Source organism: Gopherus flavomarginatus, chromosome 12 (assembly GCF_025201925.1).
Source record: "Gopherus flavomarginatus isolate rGopFla2 chromosome 12, rGopFla2.mat.asm, whole genome shotgun sequence".
In the NCBI taxonomy this organism is placed as follows: Eukaryota; Metazoa; Chordata; order Testudines; family Testudinidae; genus Gopherus; species Gopherus flavomarginatus.
The window spans coordinates 29,856,799-29,872,696 of NC_066628.1; the positions used below are offsets into that span (position 1 = coordinate 29,856,799).

At 47.3% G+C, this 15,898-nt stretch overlaps 1 protein-coding gene across 1 annotated transcript in view; it reads left to right on the forward strand.

Annotated features, from left to right (window-relative positions):
* The first annotated feature begins 231 nt into the window (after nt 1–231).
* NTN1 (netrin 1) overlaps nt 232–15,898 on the forward strand; it is a 214,924-nt gene continuing 199,257 nt past the window's right edge. The window contains exons 1-2 of the mRNA XM_050919332.1: nt 232–546; nt 951–1,993. Coding sequence (XP_050775289.1) covers nt 976–1,993 — 1,018 coding nt within the window. The 5' untranslated portion in view covers nt 232–546; nt 951–975. The remainder of the gene's footprint in view (nt 547–950; nt 1,994–15,898) is intronic.

The window sequence follows — 15,898 nt, forward strand, 5'->3', positions numbered from 1 at the left end:
CCTAAAGTTCGTCTTTGCTGCGCTGTAAAACTTTGCTTTCAAACAGCCGATGTGAAGAGTCTGCTCGCACCGATTCCTTCTGTCTGCTCCGTCCCCACCCCCCGTCGCCTCCCCCACGTGCTCCTCTCCCATCTCTCTGAATCAGATGCTTTGCCTGGGTTCCCCCCACCTCCCCTCCTATTGATAAACTACCAGTGGATGTCGTTGTTCTGTTCCTTGTGTGAGCGGAATGTCACTCCTTTAAGATGACCTCAAACTCAGCAGAAGCTGGGAACGTCATTCAGGCTCTCTGCAAGGCGCGGAGAGGGAGGCAGGGAAGGACAGAGCCCCGCCACTAGGGTGTTTTGGGTGGTTTTTTTCCTTTTTGGTCTGAGGATGGGAATGCTCTGGGCTCTTTGAACCACACACCGTTTAGCATCCAGCGCTTCCACTCCGCAAGCCAGGAGCGCTCGGCTGAGAGCTTGAAGACGAGCTGTGCCACCTTCCCCGGGAGCTCCAGAAATTTTACTTTTGCGCCTCAGGAGGAAAACCAAGCGAGCGAAGAAGGTAGCGTCCCACCTGTTGGTCTCCGACGGCCGCAGCTGCAGGGGGGTTAAAGCCACCGCCTTAGCGGCGGGGGTTAGTTTGGGAGAGGAGGCCAGGGTCGCTTTGCGCTTCTGGTCCAGCCAGGGTTTCTCTGCCTCCAGGCGCAAAGTTCTCCTTCCAAGCCGCCAGCTTCCCGCCGGGCTGCAGTCTGGCTTTCCTGGGCAGTGCCCTGGCACGGAGGGCGCTTCCCGTGCGCTGCCTGGGCAGCGATCCCGCTGGATGGGAAGCGCCCGGCTTGCAGAGCCGGTCCCCTGCAGAGCGGGCCGGGCTGCAGCCTCCCCACCCCGGCCCGCGTAGCGGAGCAATTGGGTTTGTGACCGCGGCTTCACCTCCCCGCTTCTCTCTCTCTCTGTGTTTGCCCCCAGGCTCCCCGGAGGAGGCGCCCGCAGGATGCCCGGGAAGTGCTGGCGGGTTCTGGTCACGCTGGTGTCGCTGTGGTGCCTGGCGGGCGGCGCGCGCGGCGGCTACGGCATGAGCATGTTCGCGGTGCAGACGGCGCAGCCCGACCCGTGCTACGACGAGAACGGCCACCCGCGGCGGTGCATCCCGGACTTCGTCAACTCCGCCTTCGGCAAGGAGGTGAAGGTGTCCAGCACCTGCGGCCGGCCGCCGGCCCGCTACTGCGTGGTGAGCGAGAAGGGCGAGGAGCGCGTGCGGACCTGCCACCTCTGCAACGCCTCGGAGCCGCGGCGGGCCCACCCGCCCGCCTTCCTCACCGACCTCAACAACCCGCACAACCTGACGTGCTGGCAGTCGGAGAACTTCGTGCAGCACCCGCACAACGTCACGCTCACCCTCTCGCTGGGCAAGAAGTTCGAGGTGACCTACGTGAGCCTGCAGTTCTGCTCGCCGCGCCCCGAGTCCATGGCCATCTACAAGTCCATGGACTACGGCCGCAGCTGGGTGCCCTTCCAGTTCTACTCGGCCCAGTGCCGCAAGATGTACGCCAAGCCCAGCCGCGCCGCCATCACCAAGCAGAACGAGCAGGAGGCCATCTGCACCGACTCCCACACCGACATGCGGCCGCTGGCCGGCGGCCTCATCGCCTTCAGCACCCTGGACGGCCGCCCCTCGGCCCACGACTTCGACAACTCGCCCGTGCTGCAGGACTGGGTCACGGCCACCGACATCAAGGTGGCCTTCAGCCGCCTCCACACCTTCGGCGACGAGAACGAGGACGACTCCGAGCTGGCCCGCGACTCCTACTTCTACGCCGTCTCCGACCTGCAGGTGGGCGGCCGCTGCAAGTGCAACGGCCACGCGTCGCGCTGCGTCCGCGACCGCGACGACAACCTGGTCTGCGACTGCAAACACAACACGGCCGGGCCCGAGTGCGACCGCTGCAAGCCCTTCCACTACGACCGGCCCTGGCAGCGGGCCACGGCCCGCGAGGCCAACGAGTGCGTGGGTAAGTCAAGCCCCCGGCAGGGGCCCGCGTGCGTGGGGAGGCGCGTGTGCCTGGCCGAAGGGATCCCGGGGAGCGCGGGACGCGTGGCGCGGGCCCCTGGCCTAGGGGAGCCTCGCGTGGATCCTTCCCTCCAGCCCGGAGATCTAGGAGGAGACGCTGCGCCGACCCTGGCCAAGCCCCCCCTGGGTGAACGTTGATCCCCCCCGCTCCCATGCCCAGTGCCGCTGATCGGTGCCCCGGGGGCTCGGGGAGACAGATCAGAGGGCTCCGCGTCGGCTCTCCCAAGCTGCCAGCGCAGGTGTTACATGGAGGAAATGCTCCGGCGGAGTCGGCTTTAGCGCCCCGCAAGCTGACGCGGTTGGGTCAGAGATGGCTGGGGAAAGCCCAGGCAGAAAGGCGCCTTGTCCAGTCTCACCGCGATCACATAACCCGCTGCAGCCGGGACAGGTCATGTCTCATGAGCTCTAGGTTGTGACACATCTCCCGGGCAAGGCCCCAACCCACGCTACACAGGTGCCTCACCATAAATTGTGGTGCAGAGGAGTGCGAGCCTGGGGAGCAATCGCATCGGTTAGTTCAGACTATACACGGACAAGCCTGACTGAAATGAATGGCGTTCAGACGTGCGCGAGGTTAGGACTGTTAGTAAATATTTAGCTAATGACAGCTCCAGAAGGGCAGGGTCACTTTCTAGTCCTGCCTAAATGTAAATAATTCCTCAGTTATGGGCCATCCAGGCGGCTTTTAAGGCAGACTGTTACAGCCTCGCTCAGAAGCCTCCAGATCATAAGCTGTGCATCAGAAACGTTTCAGTGGCTTTATAGCTCCAGAGAACTGACAGAGCTCTGGCAATGAGTCCTTCTGAGAACACACTAGGTGGTGTTTTCTCCAGCTGACTTTATATGAAATCAATTAAAGCAGCACCTCCCTCTGAAGATGTTGTCCCAGCCCTGTGAAGTGCCTTCAATTGATCCATGAATAGGAGAGAGCAAAGGAGGGTTTGTGTGGAGTTGATGAGTTTGTATCATTTCTGTCTCAGGCAGAAACACTGGCCAAGCCAATAATACTGTGGGTCTTTAATGAGGAACTTGAATGAGGACCAAGGCTGAAATGAGAAACAGCAGTGTGCTTGGGGGATGATTTATTTCACCAGGTCTGAGGCAAGAAATATGGATCCTGTTGGCTGTAAACAATTCCAATGATCTAGGTTATCATTCAAGAAAGATTCTTAGCGTATTTATAGGCAGTGCTGCAATATTCCCGCATGGGTCGTTCCTGAAAATGACAGGCAGGAGGATGCTGTGTGGTTGGTGGTGTGTAGCCGCATGTTCTCAGACAAGGCGCAGATATTCCTGGATCTGTTAGGAAGGCTTCACCCATCCCAGCTTTCCCTTTCCCTGTAAATGGTAATTTTGACATTCAAAAAGACAAGTGGGTGAGAAATTGGCAAGTATAAGATGGGCACAGATAGCTCATCAAACACCACTCAGAGGAACCCCTCCTCTCCTAGCCCATGACTTGCACAGCTCTTGCTGAAGTACCTCTCTCCTGGCCTGTAGCATGCCCTGCTGCCCCATTCTTGGGCTCCGGCACAACTTTGGCATGCACCTTATTCCTGATCTCCAACACCTCCTTATAGTCTGATCCTGAGTCTCCTGCCTCCAGCTCTGGCAATGCTGATATGCAGCACTCCCTTGTCCTGAGTCCCCCACATCTCTGCCAATGCACCTTAGTCCTGTCCCACAGCAAACCACCTCCCATTCTTGTCCCGAGGCACCTTCCCCCAGCTTCGCCCATTCACCTGCATTCTAACCTGCAGGAATTTTCACTTTTGCCCCTCACTCCCAGCATTGTCAGTAAACTTCTAATCTAACCTACAACTCCCTCCCCTCCAGTCATGGTCCCATACTCCACATCCTAGTAATACATCTTAAAGTTGATCTGTAGTAACCCTATTCTACAGGGCTGATGAGAAAGAAAGAAAAAAAAAGAGAGGCTTCAGCATTTGTTTTTGTTCTGCACTGTGCTAAAAATCTCAGAGAGAGCAAGAGTGAGTGAGACCCACTCCAAAATAGCCCCGTGGTTTGGACACTCACCTAAAATGTGAGAGACCCAAGTAAAAGCCCTAGCGCCTGGGCCATGGCTTTTCTGTGGTGGATCCCTCTCTCTCTTGTACATTTCCATGAAAAGTTTCAGTTGCGATGAATCAGCATTTTCCTATGAAAAATCCCCAGCCAGTTCTACCATTCTAGTCTTTGGGGTCTTCTAGCCAGAGACTTAAAGTCATGTCACACACTGGTAGTGCTGCGGTATGAAAACTTGCCCACCAGAGATTAAACTGAGACTCAGCTATAACTCATTTTTACTTGTCATCTAAGCCACATTCCAAGACTAGTTAACATATAACAATACTCACTTATAAAATGCTGCAGCAGCATCACATGTTTTTTAGCACTTGCATATCTTGAGTAGAGTCTCAACTGGTGTAAATCGGAATCGCTTTGCTGAAGTCAGTGGAGCTATGCTGATTTACGCTAGCTGAGGACCTCTTTTATTAAAAGTGCCTTAATGCTCTATTATTTATTTAGGCGGCAAATTTTAGCCATTGATGGTACATAAGTCTCTGGTCTTCCTTGCACCGGTTTTCCACCACTGTGACTCCATTTACATTGATGGCGTTCCTCTGGGGTTACACCACCGTAAACAGAATCTAGCCCTTGGAGGGAAACTTTTTCTGAGTGCCTCTATCATTTGTGAATACTTAATCGCATTATTTACAAAGAAAGTATATATCACTTGTTCTGTCATCCAAAATATTCCGCTCCAGCGATAAGAATAACATTGTGCAGCATCTTCGAACAGTTTGTTTTTACTTTGCTTAAATCATAATCAGATGTGACTTTGAAAGTATTTAATTTCTGTGTCTTCCTCTTGAACACCAAGAATAATAACAAAGAAAAATACTGGCAATGCACAGGGTTATTTGGCTAACTAAGGCTTCTTCCTTTAGAAAATTAATACAGCTAAAATACTTCAAGATTCATACAAAATGCAGACATATGTGCTTTGCAAAACCTTTACTAAACCTTAGCTCCATATACATGTAAATTCTACATTTTAGTAGAATTCTACTCTGCCAACATACACACGTTGTCTCTCTTCAGATAGATAGATAGATAAAGAAGAGATTAGTCCAGTTTTAAATGGAAAGCACAACATAGTCTTAATTGTGGAGCAGTTACCGATGTATGTGTGTATACAATAAAAAAAATACTCATGGATGTAGGAAAGCTAGATTATTCTCTTCAGTGAAACTTAGAATTTCTTCCAGAAATAATCCTAAACAGCATGAAAGAGAAAAATATAATATTTCAGGGTTGGTGACACTCAGCAGAATACAGGAAATCTTTCATTCAACCATGCATTAGATCTTCGACTGGGGTAACTCAGCAGAGTTCTGTTAAAGTCCATTGAACTGTGCCTATTTACACCATCTGAGGATGTAGTCCAATGTGTGTATGTAGGTATAGGTAATCTATACACATGTGTGTGTGATCTGAAATAGTGGTGGTACTGATCTTTCTTTTAATGGATATTCTATTCCGGATGAGTTGAGGCTTGTGGAAGGGGTATTGACGATCCCTGTGAATTTTTAGGCTCCATTGGTTTTCACAGACTGAAGATATATTTCATAAATGAGTGACTGGGGTTTTAATAACCTTCCTATGAAATTTAGAACTTCCTATGTGCCACTTCAGCATTGTTTTTTTGCTGAAAATAATTATTAAAAATAAATCACACAAGACAAATGCTCCAAGATCTTCCCAAGTCTGCGGCTGGGCTATAGTTTATGAAAACTAGTTCTGGAACCGAAACCACGGATTTGCATAACACAGCTGTAATTTAAACCCCACACCAAAGATGGATGTGGGAAATGAGCTCCTTAGTGCCCTATAGCTCAGTTTGTCTGTTGGTATTGTGTACCTGTGATACAATGATAATAATGACACAAACAGAGCTGTGTGAGTGTGGTCTTTATTTGACTTTTCTCTCAGCTGCAGGAGTCAAATACTTTGCTGCTGAAGATAATTCTATAGAGTATATTGGAATAGCTTTGATGCAGAATAATATTAGTGTTTAATTCTCACTGTGGAAGTTAATGGAATCCTGGGTCACAGGAGTACTAGGAAGATTAAATACACAGGAGAGGAATGACTACAAAGGGAAAGGTTTGTCTCTTTACCCTGAACATGCTCATTACACAAAATCCTTGGGTTTTATACTTACAATTTCTACTCTGGTGTAAAAAGTGGCTTATTGGCATTAACCTGTTTGAGGACACCAAATCCCAAGTCTTCAAAGGAGGTGGTAAAAACAATCCCTGAGGGCCTGATTCTGATCCCACTCACATCTGTGTAAATCTTGAGTAGCTCCAGTGAAGTACATGGAATGTCTAGGGTATAGAAGTGGTCAAAGGGAGCGGAGCCCAGATTCACCTATACTCTGACTGCTTTGTCCCACTGTCACAACATCTGATCTCTTTTCTGACCAGTTAAACTGGGTTAATGGCTGTTTTCTGTCACTGGCACAGCACACAGCAGCCAGAGCATGCTGGCAAATCTAGACCTATGTCTTTAAAAAACTAGAATGATATAAAATTAATACAATAGACATTATGTGGATTAAAAACTGGCTAACTGATAAGTCTCAAAATGTAATTGTAAATGGGAATTGTCATTGAGTGAGTGTGTTTCCAGTGGGGTCCCACAGAGATCAGTTCTTGGCTTTACACCATTTCACATTTTTATCAATAAGCTGGAAGAAAACATGAAATCATCACTGATAACGTTTACAGATGACACACAAACTGTGGGCATGGTAAATAATGATGAAGACATGTCACTGATTCAGAGCAATCTGGATTGCTTAGTAAACTAGGTGCAAGCGAACAATATGCATTTTAATATGGCTAAATATAAATGTATACCACTATGAACAGAGGATGTCAGGCATACTTACAGGATGGGGGACTTTATCCTTGGAAACAGGGTCTGTGAAAAAGATTTGGGGGTCATGGTGGATAATCAGCTGAGCATGAGCTCCCAATATGATATTGTGGCCCAAAGAAATACTGCAATCCTGGGATGCATGAAGAGGGGAATCTCAAATGGGAGAGGTTATTTTATCTCCATATTTGGCACTGATGTGACCACTGCTGGAATACTGTGTCAAGTTCTGGTGCCCACAATTTAAGGAGGATGCTGATAAATTTGGGAGAGTACAGAAAAGAGCTATGTGAATGATTAAAGGATTAGAAAACGTGACTTATAGTGATAGACTCAAGGAGCTCAATCTGTGTCACTTAGAGAGACAGCCAAGGGGTGACTTGATTGCAGTCTATAAGTATCTACATGGAGAACAAATATTTAATAACGGGATCTTCAGTCTAGGAGAGAAAGGTCTAACGTGAGCCAGTGGCTGAAAGCTGAAGCTAGACAATTCTGACTGGACATAAGGTGTAAATATTTAACGCTGAGTGTAATTAACCATTGGAACAATTTACCAGTGGTTGTAGTGGAGTCTTCATCACTGAAAGTTTTTAAATCAAGAGGGGATTTTTTTCTAACAGATTTGCTCTAGGAATTATTTTGTGGAATTTCTCTGTCCTGTGTTATACAGGAGGTTGGACTAGATGATCACAATGGTCTCTTTTGGCCTTGAAAATCTGAGGGCTACAGCGAAGCATGGTCTAGTTCCTCCTCTTATTGTAAAATGAGATTTCTTTGGTTTTGTGCTCTGTGCATGGTGTGAAACCCCAAACACTATGGAGTTCTGAATAACTTTCATTTTTAACAAGAGTAATGACCAGCATCGAAATAACCGGGTAGATTAAAGACTCGCAGCAATGAAGGAGTTAACAGGTGCAACATGATTAGCCAGTGGGTCTCCATGGGAAATAGCATCTCCAAGTCCCTAGTGTGAAGCTAGTAAGTGCTGTTTAAATGTGTAAACAGTATAGAGCTGTCATTTTTCTCAGTTAGCCTATAACATCTGGAGCAGAGCCACTGCTGTGATTCCCATTAACACCTAGTGACCAGGATCCTCCAGCTAGTCACATAAACAATATACCAGGCTTGCCACAAGCTAAAGAGAGCCCTTTTCCGCCATGCTGCACTGCCTTTGTCATGCCAGAGCTGCCATTTCAATAAGCCAGTTTCTTTCCTTTGGTCTCCCTGAGTATTTTACTTCTTAAAAGCAATCACCCAAACTTCGCTCTGGCCTAAGGCCAAAGGTAAAAGAAGACACAGAAGAAGATGCTTTAAAATGTGTATTCCCAGTGTGGCTGTTGGAAAGACTGTGAAAATCATCTCTCCTTCTTGGGGAATGCCAGCCTTTCTCACCACAGCTGGTACCTATTTTTTCCCTTTAAGACAAGCTATGTTTTTTATTAAGTGAATGTATATTTTGGGATTAACTCAAGATCACATCCTTAATAGTCTTATATGTTTACACTTCAAAAAGTCCACTTGATTTGATTTTCTTCCCTGTCATCATGATAATTTCTTTCTATGTCTGTTGTACAATATACAATCACCACATTACATTGCTCTATGGGTCTAATTTATAGTTACATGAATCCCAAATAGCTTTCTTACCCATAAGAAACATCCCCAAAACTAACCACTTTCCATGAATACTGCTCTTTAATCAAAGATTCTCAAAGCATTTTTATAAACATTTGTTAGGAACATAGGAATTGCCGTATCAGAGCATTGGTTCATCTAGTCCAATGTCCTGTCTCTGAAAATGGCCAGTATTAAATGCTTCAGAGTAAGGTGCAAGAAACCCCGTAGAAGATAATTAGAGAATAATCTGCTCCCTATGCATCTCATGAAGTGAGCTGTAGCCCATGAAAGCTTATGCTCAAATAAATTTGCTAGTCTCAAAGGTGCCACAAGTACTCCTGTTCTTTCTGCTCCCTAGCGTAAATTTCACTCCTAACTAAGATCACACCACTGTAAGGTAGATGAGTGCTATTGTCCTTATTTTAGAGATTGGTAAATAGTCACTGGGATATGAAATGACTTGTTCAAGATGAGAGACAGGGTGGGTGAGGTAATATCTTCTACCGGACCAACTCCTGTTGGTGAGAGAGACAAGCTTTGGAGCTACACAGAGTTCTCTGTCAAGTCTGGGAAACACAGGCTATGTCTACACTGCACCCTTTACAACGGTGCAACTGTGCTGCTACAGCCACGCTGTTGTAAGGTACACAGTGTAGCCGCTCTTTGTCGCCAGGAGAGAGCTCTCCTTAGGACACAATAAAACCACCCTCAACGAGGGGCAGTAGCTTCATCAATGGGAGCACGGCTCCCATCAACAAAGTGCTGGCCACCCCGGTGCTTTTCATGGTTAAAACTTTTGTCATTCAAAGGGGGTGTTTTTTCATACCCCTGCGCGACAAAAGTTTTAACCACAAAATGCAGTCTAGACATAGCCTTGCTCAGAGTGTCACAGCCAACTACAAGGTGGGACAGATTGTTTAGCATAAGTAGTTAACACATATTTCAAGGGACCTTTCAAGGTGAAGTGGCCCATTAACACCCCTTCTGGGTAAATGTCGTCACTCATTCCTTCCTCCGTGAAAGCAACGGCAGACAATCATTTCGCGCCCTTTTCCCCTGGATTGCCCTGGCAGACGCCATAGCATGGCAACTATGGAGCCTGTTTTGCCTTTTGTCACTGTCACCGTATGTGTACTGGATGCCGCTGACAGAGTCGGTTCTGCAGCGCTACACAGCAGCATTCATTTGCCTTTGCAAGGTAGCAGAGACGGTTATCAGTCGTTCTGTACCATCTGCTGTGCCATTGTAAATTGGCGATGAGATGACAGTTATCAGTCGTTCTGTACCGTCTGCTGCTGTCATGGGCGCTCCTGGCTGACCTTCGCTGAGGTCGGCCGGGGGCGCAAAGACAAAAATGAGAATGACCCCCCGGGTCATTCCCTCCTTTATGTTGTATCTAAAATAGAGTCAGTCCTGCCTTGAATATGGGGCAAGTGTACTAGAGATCCAGTGTACCAGACAGCACAGCCACTCTGTGTCAGACCCTGCAGAAATGATGAGCTGCATGCCATTCTAGGGTGTGCCCTTGCAACAACCCCACCTGTTGCTTCCCTCCTCCCCCAACCCTCCTGGGCTACCATTGTAGGGTCCCCCCATTTGTGTGATGAAGTAATAAAGAATGCAGGAATAAGAAACACTAACTTTTTAGTGAGATAAAATGGGGAGGCAGCCTCCAGCTGCTATGATAGTTCAGGCAGGACATTAAACGGTGTAGGGGAGAGGAGCTCAGCATCCCGCTGCTATGATAGTCCAGGCAGTACAGAATCTTTTCTTTAGACATGAAAGGGGGAGGGCTGATGGAGCTCAGCCCCCAGTTGCTATGATGAAGACGGTTACCAGCCGTTCTGTACCATCTGCCGGGAATAACCGGGAGTCATTCCTATTTTTACCCAGGCGCCCCCGGCCGACCTCATCTGAGGCCAGCCAGGAGCACTCACGGGATGATGACAAGGACGGCTACCAGTCCTTCTGCACTGTACCATCTGCCACCAGGGAAGGGAGGGGAGAGGATGCTATTGTTCAGTGCCGCAGCACCGCGTCTACCAGCAGCATGCAGTAGACGTACGGTGACATTGAAAAAAAGTCAAGAAACAATTTTTTTCCCTTTTCTTTCACAGGGGGGAGGGGGGGATAAATTGACGAGATATACCCTGAACCACCCCGGACAATGTGTTTGACCCTACAGGCATTGGGAGCTCAGCCAAGAATGCAAATACTTTTCGGAGACTGCGGGGACTGTGGGATAGCTGGAGTCCTCAGTCCCCCCTCCCTTCCTCCATGAGCGTCCATTTGATTCCTTGGCTTTCTGTTATGCTTGTCACACAGCACTGTGCTGTGGACTCTGTATCATAGTCTGGAGATTTTTTTCAAATGCGTTGGCATTTCATTTTCTGTAATGGAGCTGTGACAGAACAGATTTGTCTCCCTGTACAGCAATCAGATCTAGTATCTCCCGTACAGTCCATGCTGGAGCTCTTTTTGGATTTGGGACTGCATCGCCACCCGTGCTGATCAGAGCTCCACGCTGGGCAAACAGGAAATGCAATTCAAAAGTTTGCGGGGCTTTTCCTGTCTACCTGGCCAGTGCATCCGAGTTCAGATTGCTTTCCAGAGCGGCCACAGTGGTGCACTGTGGGATACCGCCCAGAGGCCAATACCATCGATTTGCGGCCACATTAACCCTACTCCGATATGGTAATACCGATTTCAACGCTACTCCTCTTGTTGGGGAGGAGTACAGAAACCGGTTTTAAGAGCTCTTTATATCGATATAAAGGGCCTCGTTGTGTGGACGGGTGCAGGGTTAAATTGGTTTAATGCTACTAAAATCGGTTAAAACGCATAGTGTAGACCAGGCCTGAGTAAGTGCTTGTCTACACTTAAGCCCGGTCTACACTGGAAAATTAGGGCAAGTCTACATTACAGACCTACACTGGTATAACTAGGTCATTCAAGGATGTGAAAAGTCACACCGCTGAGCAATGTAATTATACTGACCATGTAGAGCTTCTTGGGGAGGTGAAATTCCTACACTGATGGGAGAATGCCTCTCCATTCTGTGTTGGTGTAAGTAGTGTCCACATTGAAGCATCACAGTGCCATAGTGTAGACAAGCCCTAGGTTTCCCAGACCTGTAGAAGAGCTCTGTGTAAGCTCAAAAGCTTGTCTCTCTCACCAACGGAAACTGGTCCAATAAAAGATATTACGTCCCCCACCTTGTCCCTCTAATATCCTGGGACTGACACGACCACAACAACCTTGCTTAGGAAGACACACAGACAAGATGACAGGAAGCCCTTGATTCAGTCCTGACTCCCAATTATGTGCTTCACCACTACAGAGAACACTTAAAATATAGCTCAATCTTACAACTCGCACAAGTCCTTACTCACAAGAATAGTTCCATTGACTGCAGTGGGATTACCTGTGTGAGTAAGACCTATTTGCCTGAGTAAGAGGGCCCAATACATTTGAACTGGTAATACTTCCTGGAAATTCCCTAGCACGGTAGTTCACAAACTTTTTTTTTCACGGACTACTTGAAAATTGATGAGGGTCTTGGCAGACCATTTAATGATATTTCCAAATGTTGTTTGTACCATTAGCTAACTATTGTAAAACGCTTTGGATAAAAGCACTATATAAAAAACCTCATAATAATAATTAACATTTTTTTGTTCTACAAATAAAAGCACACAACTCATATTTTAATATCATAAGAACATATCAGTAGTCTTACCTTTCTAATGCAATGGATGTGCCCTCTCTCCCCCACCACGGCAGCTCTCCCTCTCTCCCTTACCACGGCAGCCCCCGAGCTGGGGCTGGGAAGGAGGGCGGTCTCTCCCCCACCACACCATCACAGAGTTGAGGCTGGGAAGGAGGGCTGTATCTCCCCGGAAGCCGCAGCCCTGGAGCTGGAGAAAGTCGCCTCTTTCTCTGGCTGCTGCAGCCCTGCATATCCCAAATTCCTCCCATTCCCTCTTCTCAGCCCACTGCCCCCTCCCACCAACCCCTTATTCCCCCCAAGGCCACCACTTCACCTTACATGTGCATCTTCTCCAGGGTCCAGGCACCTAATTAGGTGGGTGGCCCTTCATTTTCTCATGTGCAGCCGCCCAGGTGCACACCTTAGAGGGAACTATCCATGGACCACAGTTTGAGAACCTCTGCCCTAGCACATTCAGCCATTCCAGGAATCAATATAACACTCACCTTCTTTTCTTGTTCCAAATTAGCCTGTGAGAAAGAGGAAATGAGTGTGTATTTCTGATGAATCTCATGGAGTTCATGCCAGAAACCACTGTGTATTGGGCTTAAATTTGTTTTAATAATTCTATTGGAGGATTCTTCAGAAAACACCACTTCTCTTAGGCCATGTCTACACTACAAAATTAAGTCAACCTAACATACGTCAGCATACAGCTGCTGCAGTAATTACATTGTTTGTATATGTCTTCACTTTGCTCCGTGTGTCAGAAGTGTGCGTCCTCACCAGGAGCACTTGTATTGATTGTACTGTCAGGGTGGGTCAATGTGGAATGGCTCCTGTAACAGTCGACATAATCAACTCAGTGTCTACATTGACATTGACTTTGTGCCACTCATGGAGGTGGAGTTACTAAGTTGGCGTCGTGGGGCAGTTACATTGGCAGGAGCAAAATTTACCTGTAGACACTTCCATAGTTAGGTCAGCATAAGCTGTCTTGCACGAACCTAACTCTGTAGTGTAGAGCAGATCTTAGACCTTAAATTTCTGAGTTACACACCAGTTCATCTTTTCCAACAAATGCCCTACACTTACAGGAAGCAAGTGCTTTGGAAGGGTAAAAGTGCTATAAACCAACATTTCAAAGTGGGATTATGTATTTCAGTTTGTAGAGCACCCTAGGTACTGTATGTATTAGAATACACCAGTTCTAAATAAAATCCCCTACCAAACACAACAAAACAAACAAACTGCCCTGCCACGACTATACAGCTTGGAATAATCACCCATAGATAACAATCATAATAAACCTATTCAGCCACCACCGACTTCCCAGCAATCCTCATCCCATTCTCAGCAGCAGGCTCATGATCAAAAGCCAGAGAGCAAAGATGGGAATTGCAACATGCATTGAAGGGTAACAAACCCGGATTTAGGCAGACAGAGGTTGGGAACAAAAGGTGAAAAAGTCAGCAGACATAGAGTGATACTTCCTGCTTCACTCTGAAATCTTCTTCAGTAGATGGAGAGGGTGAAATCCCTCCCAGGAGCAGTGTTCAGAATGCCAGGTTCCCAGCCATGCTGCCCTTATTGAAACCTGAATTAGCCGGAAGTCAGTTTTGTTATTACTGGACTGGTCAGACATCTTCCACTGGAACATTTTTGTCTCCTTTGATAGAGAATTGGGTTCTCAACTAAATGAAAATTTTCACAGAAAGTATCTGCTTTCCTTGAAAATTTTCAATTTTTCATCAGAAAACCTGAAAAACAGGTTTTTTTGGGCCAAAAACTAAAAAAAATTCAGTTGAAAAGCCTCAAATGTTTCCATTTTTGGTATTGTTTAGCTGGAAAAAAATAAATTTTCAGGCTTTTGGCTTTTTGATGAAAAGTCAAAATATTCCCTGGGGGAAAAAAAACACTTTTTCTGACCAGTTCTAATTCTTATTTATTATTTCATGGGGCCCACCAGTGTATTCGAATCTTCAAATGGAAAAGACAGGTCTTGGGCCCAAAGAGCTTATCATCTAAGGATCCAATTCTGCAAAGGGATCCACACACCTAAACCCTTTCACCCTTTTGGAGTCCCATCAAACATCAGTGGAAATCCCTTCAGATCTGATCTACGCATGTGGACCTCTTTGCAGAATCAGGGCTTAAAGGATGGATGTGGTGCAGAAGTGAGACGATAACATACTCCAGAAAGAGGAGGGTGAGTGAGAAAAGACATGGCTTGGAGGTATATTATTGTTGTTAAATATACAGCCTGGTGAATTCAAATAGGATATTTTTTAACAGTGTTTTAAAGTGATTCAAGCGACACAGTCCTGACTCAGTACAGACTTGGACTCAGTGGTTTGTTTACTATTGCAGAGGGTATACCAAGGTGCTAGTAGTTAGTTACATAATATTTCTGTGTGGCGCTCCCCTCTCAACCTTGTTTCTTCAGGTTATCATCTGCTCTGCATTGAAGAATAGCTCTGTGTAGCATGAAAGTTTGTCTCTTTCACCAACAGAAGTTGGTCCAATAAAAGATATTCTGTGGCCCACCTAGTCTCTCTAATATCCTGGGACCAACACAGCTACAACAACACTGCTAATTACACTATTTGATCAGTTCCATTCCTGTCAGCTTCTGGCCAATCCAAGCCAATTGCATGCCAGCCCAAACTCTTATTTATAAAGCATCCAAGTCCTTTATAGCGGGAAGGGGCCAGTGAAAAAATCCACCAGTGAAATGGCTTCTGAGTTCAAATATTTGCTAGACCAGGAGTAGGCAAACTATGGCATGAGTACCGAAGACGGCACGTGAGCTGATTTTCAGTGGCACTCACACTGCCCAGGTCCTGGCCACCGGTCCAGGGAGCGCTGCATTTTAATTTAATTTTAAATGAAGCTTATTAAACATTTCAAAAACCTTATTTACTTTATATACAACAATAGTTTAATTATATATTATAGACTTTGTAGGGAGGTGACCACCCGCTCCAGCCTGGAAGGGGTTGGAAAAGCCTTGCCAAGGGCAAGTTAAAACCCTGGCTGATTGGGGGAAGTGGCTGCAGCTGGGGCCATGCCCCAAACTGAGCAACAGGGCCTTATAAGAAGGTCAGGGAAGCCAGGAGCAAATGGTCTCTCTCTGTTTGTAGAGGGAGATGGGCTTGGTTGCAGGGACCTGAGCAGAGTACCTGAATGAAGCAGGGCTGGGAACAGGCTGAGGAGCTGGGGAGCTCTAGTCTAGAAAGCCCCAGGCTGCGGCCTAGCAGAAGGCCAATGGGTATTAGGGGTTACAGAGGGCAGCCCAGGGGTAGGCCAAGGCAGCAGGTCCAAACCCTCCTTGCCAATGATGACTAGGCTGATACTGCAGTCTACCCCAGGCTGTGGGGCTAGACGATGACTGGCAATAGCTTTATACTGAGGGGAGGTGGGAATAGTGGGTGGGGGTTCCCTGGGGAGGGGAGACCCAGAGAGAAAGGGGTTACTGCCACGGGGCAGCACCCCATATAAAAGGGCACTGGGTCCAGGGAGGGACACGGGGGCCAGAGGACAGGCAGATCACCAGCCTGCAGAGAGTGC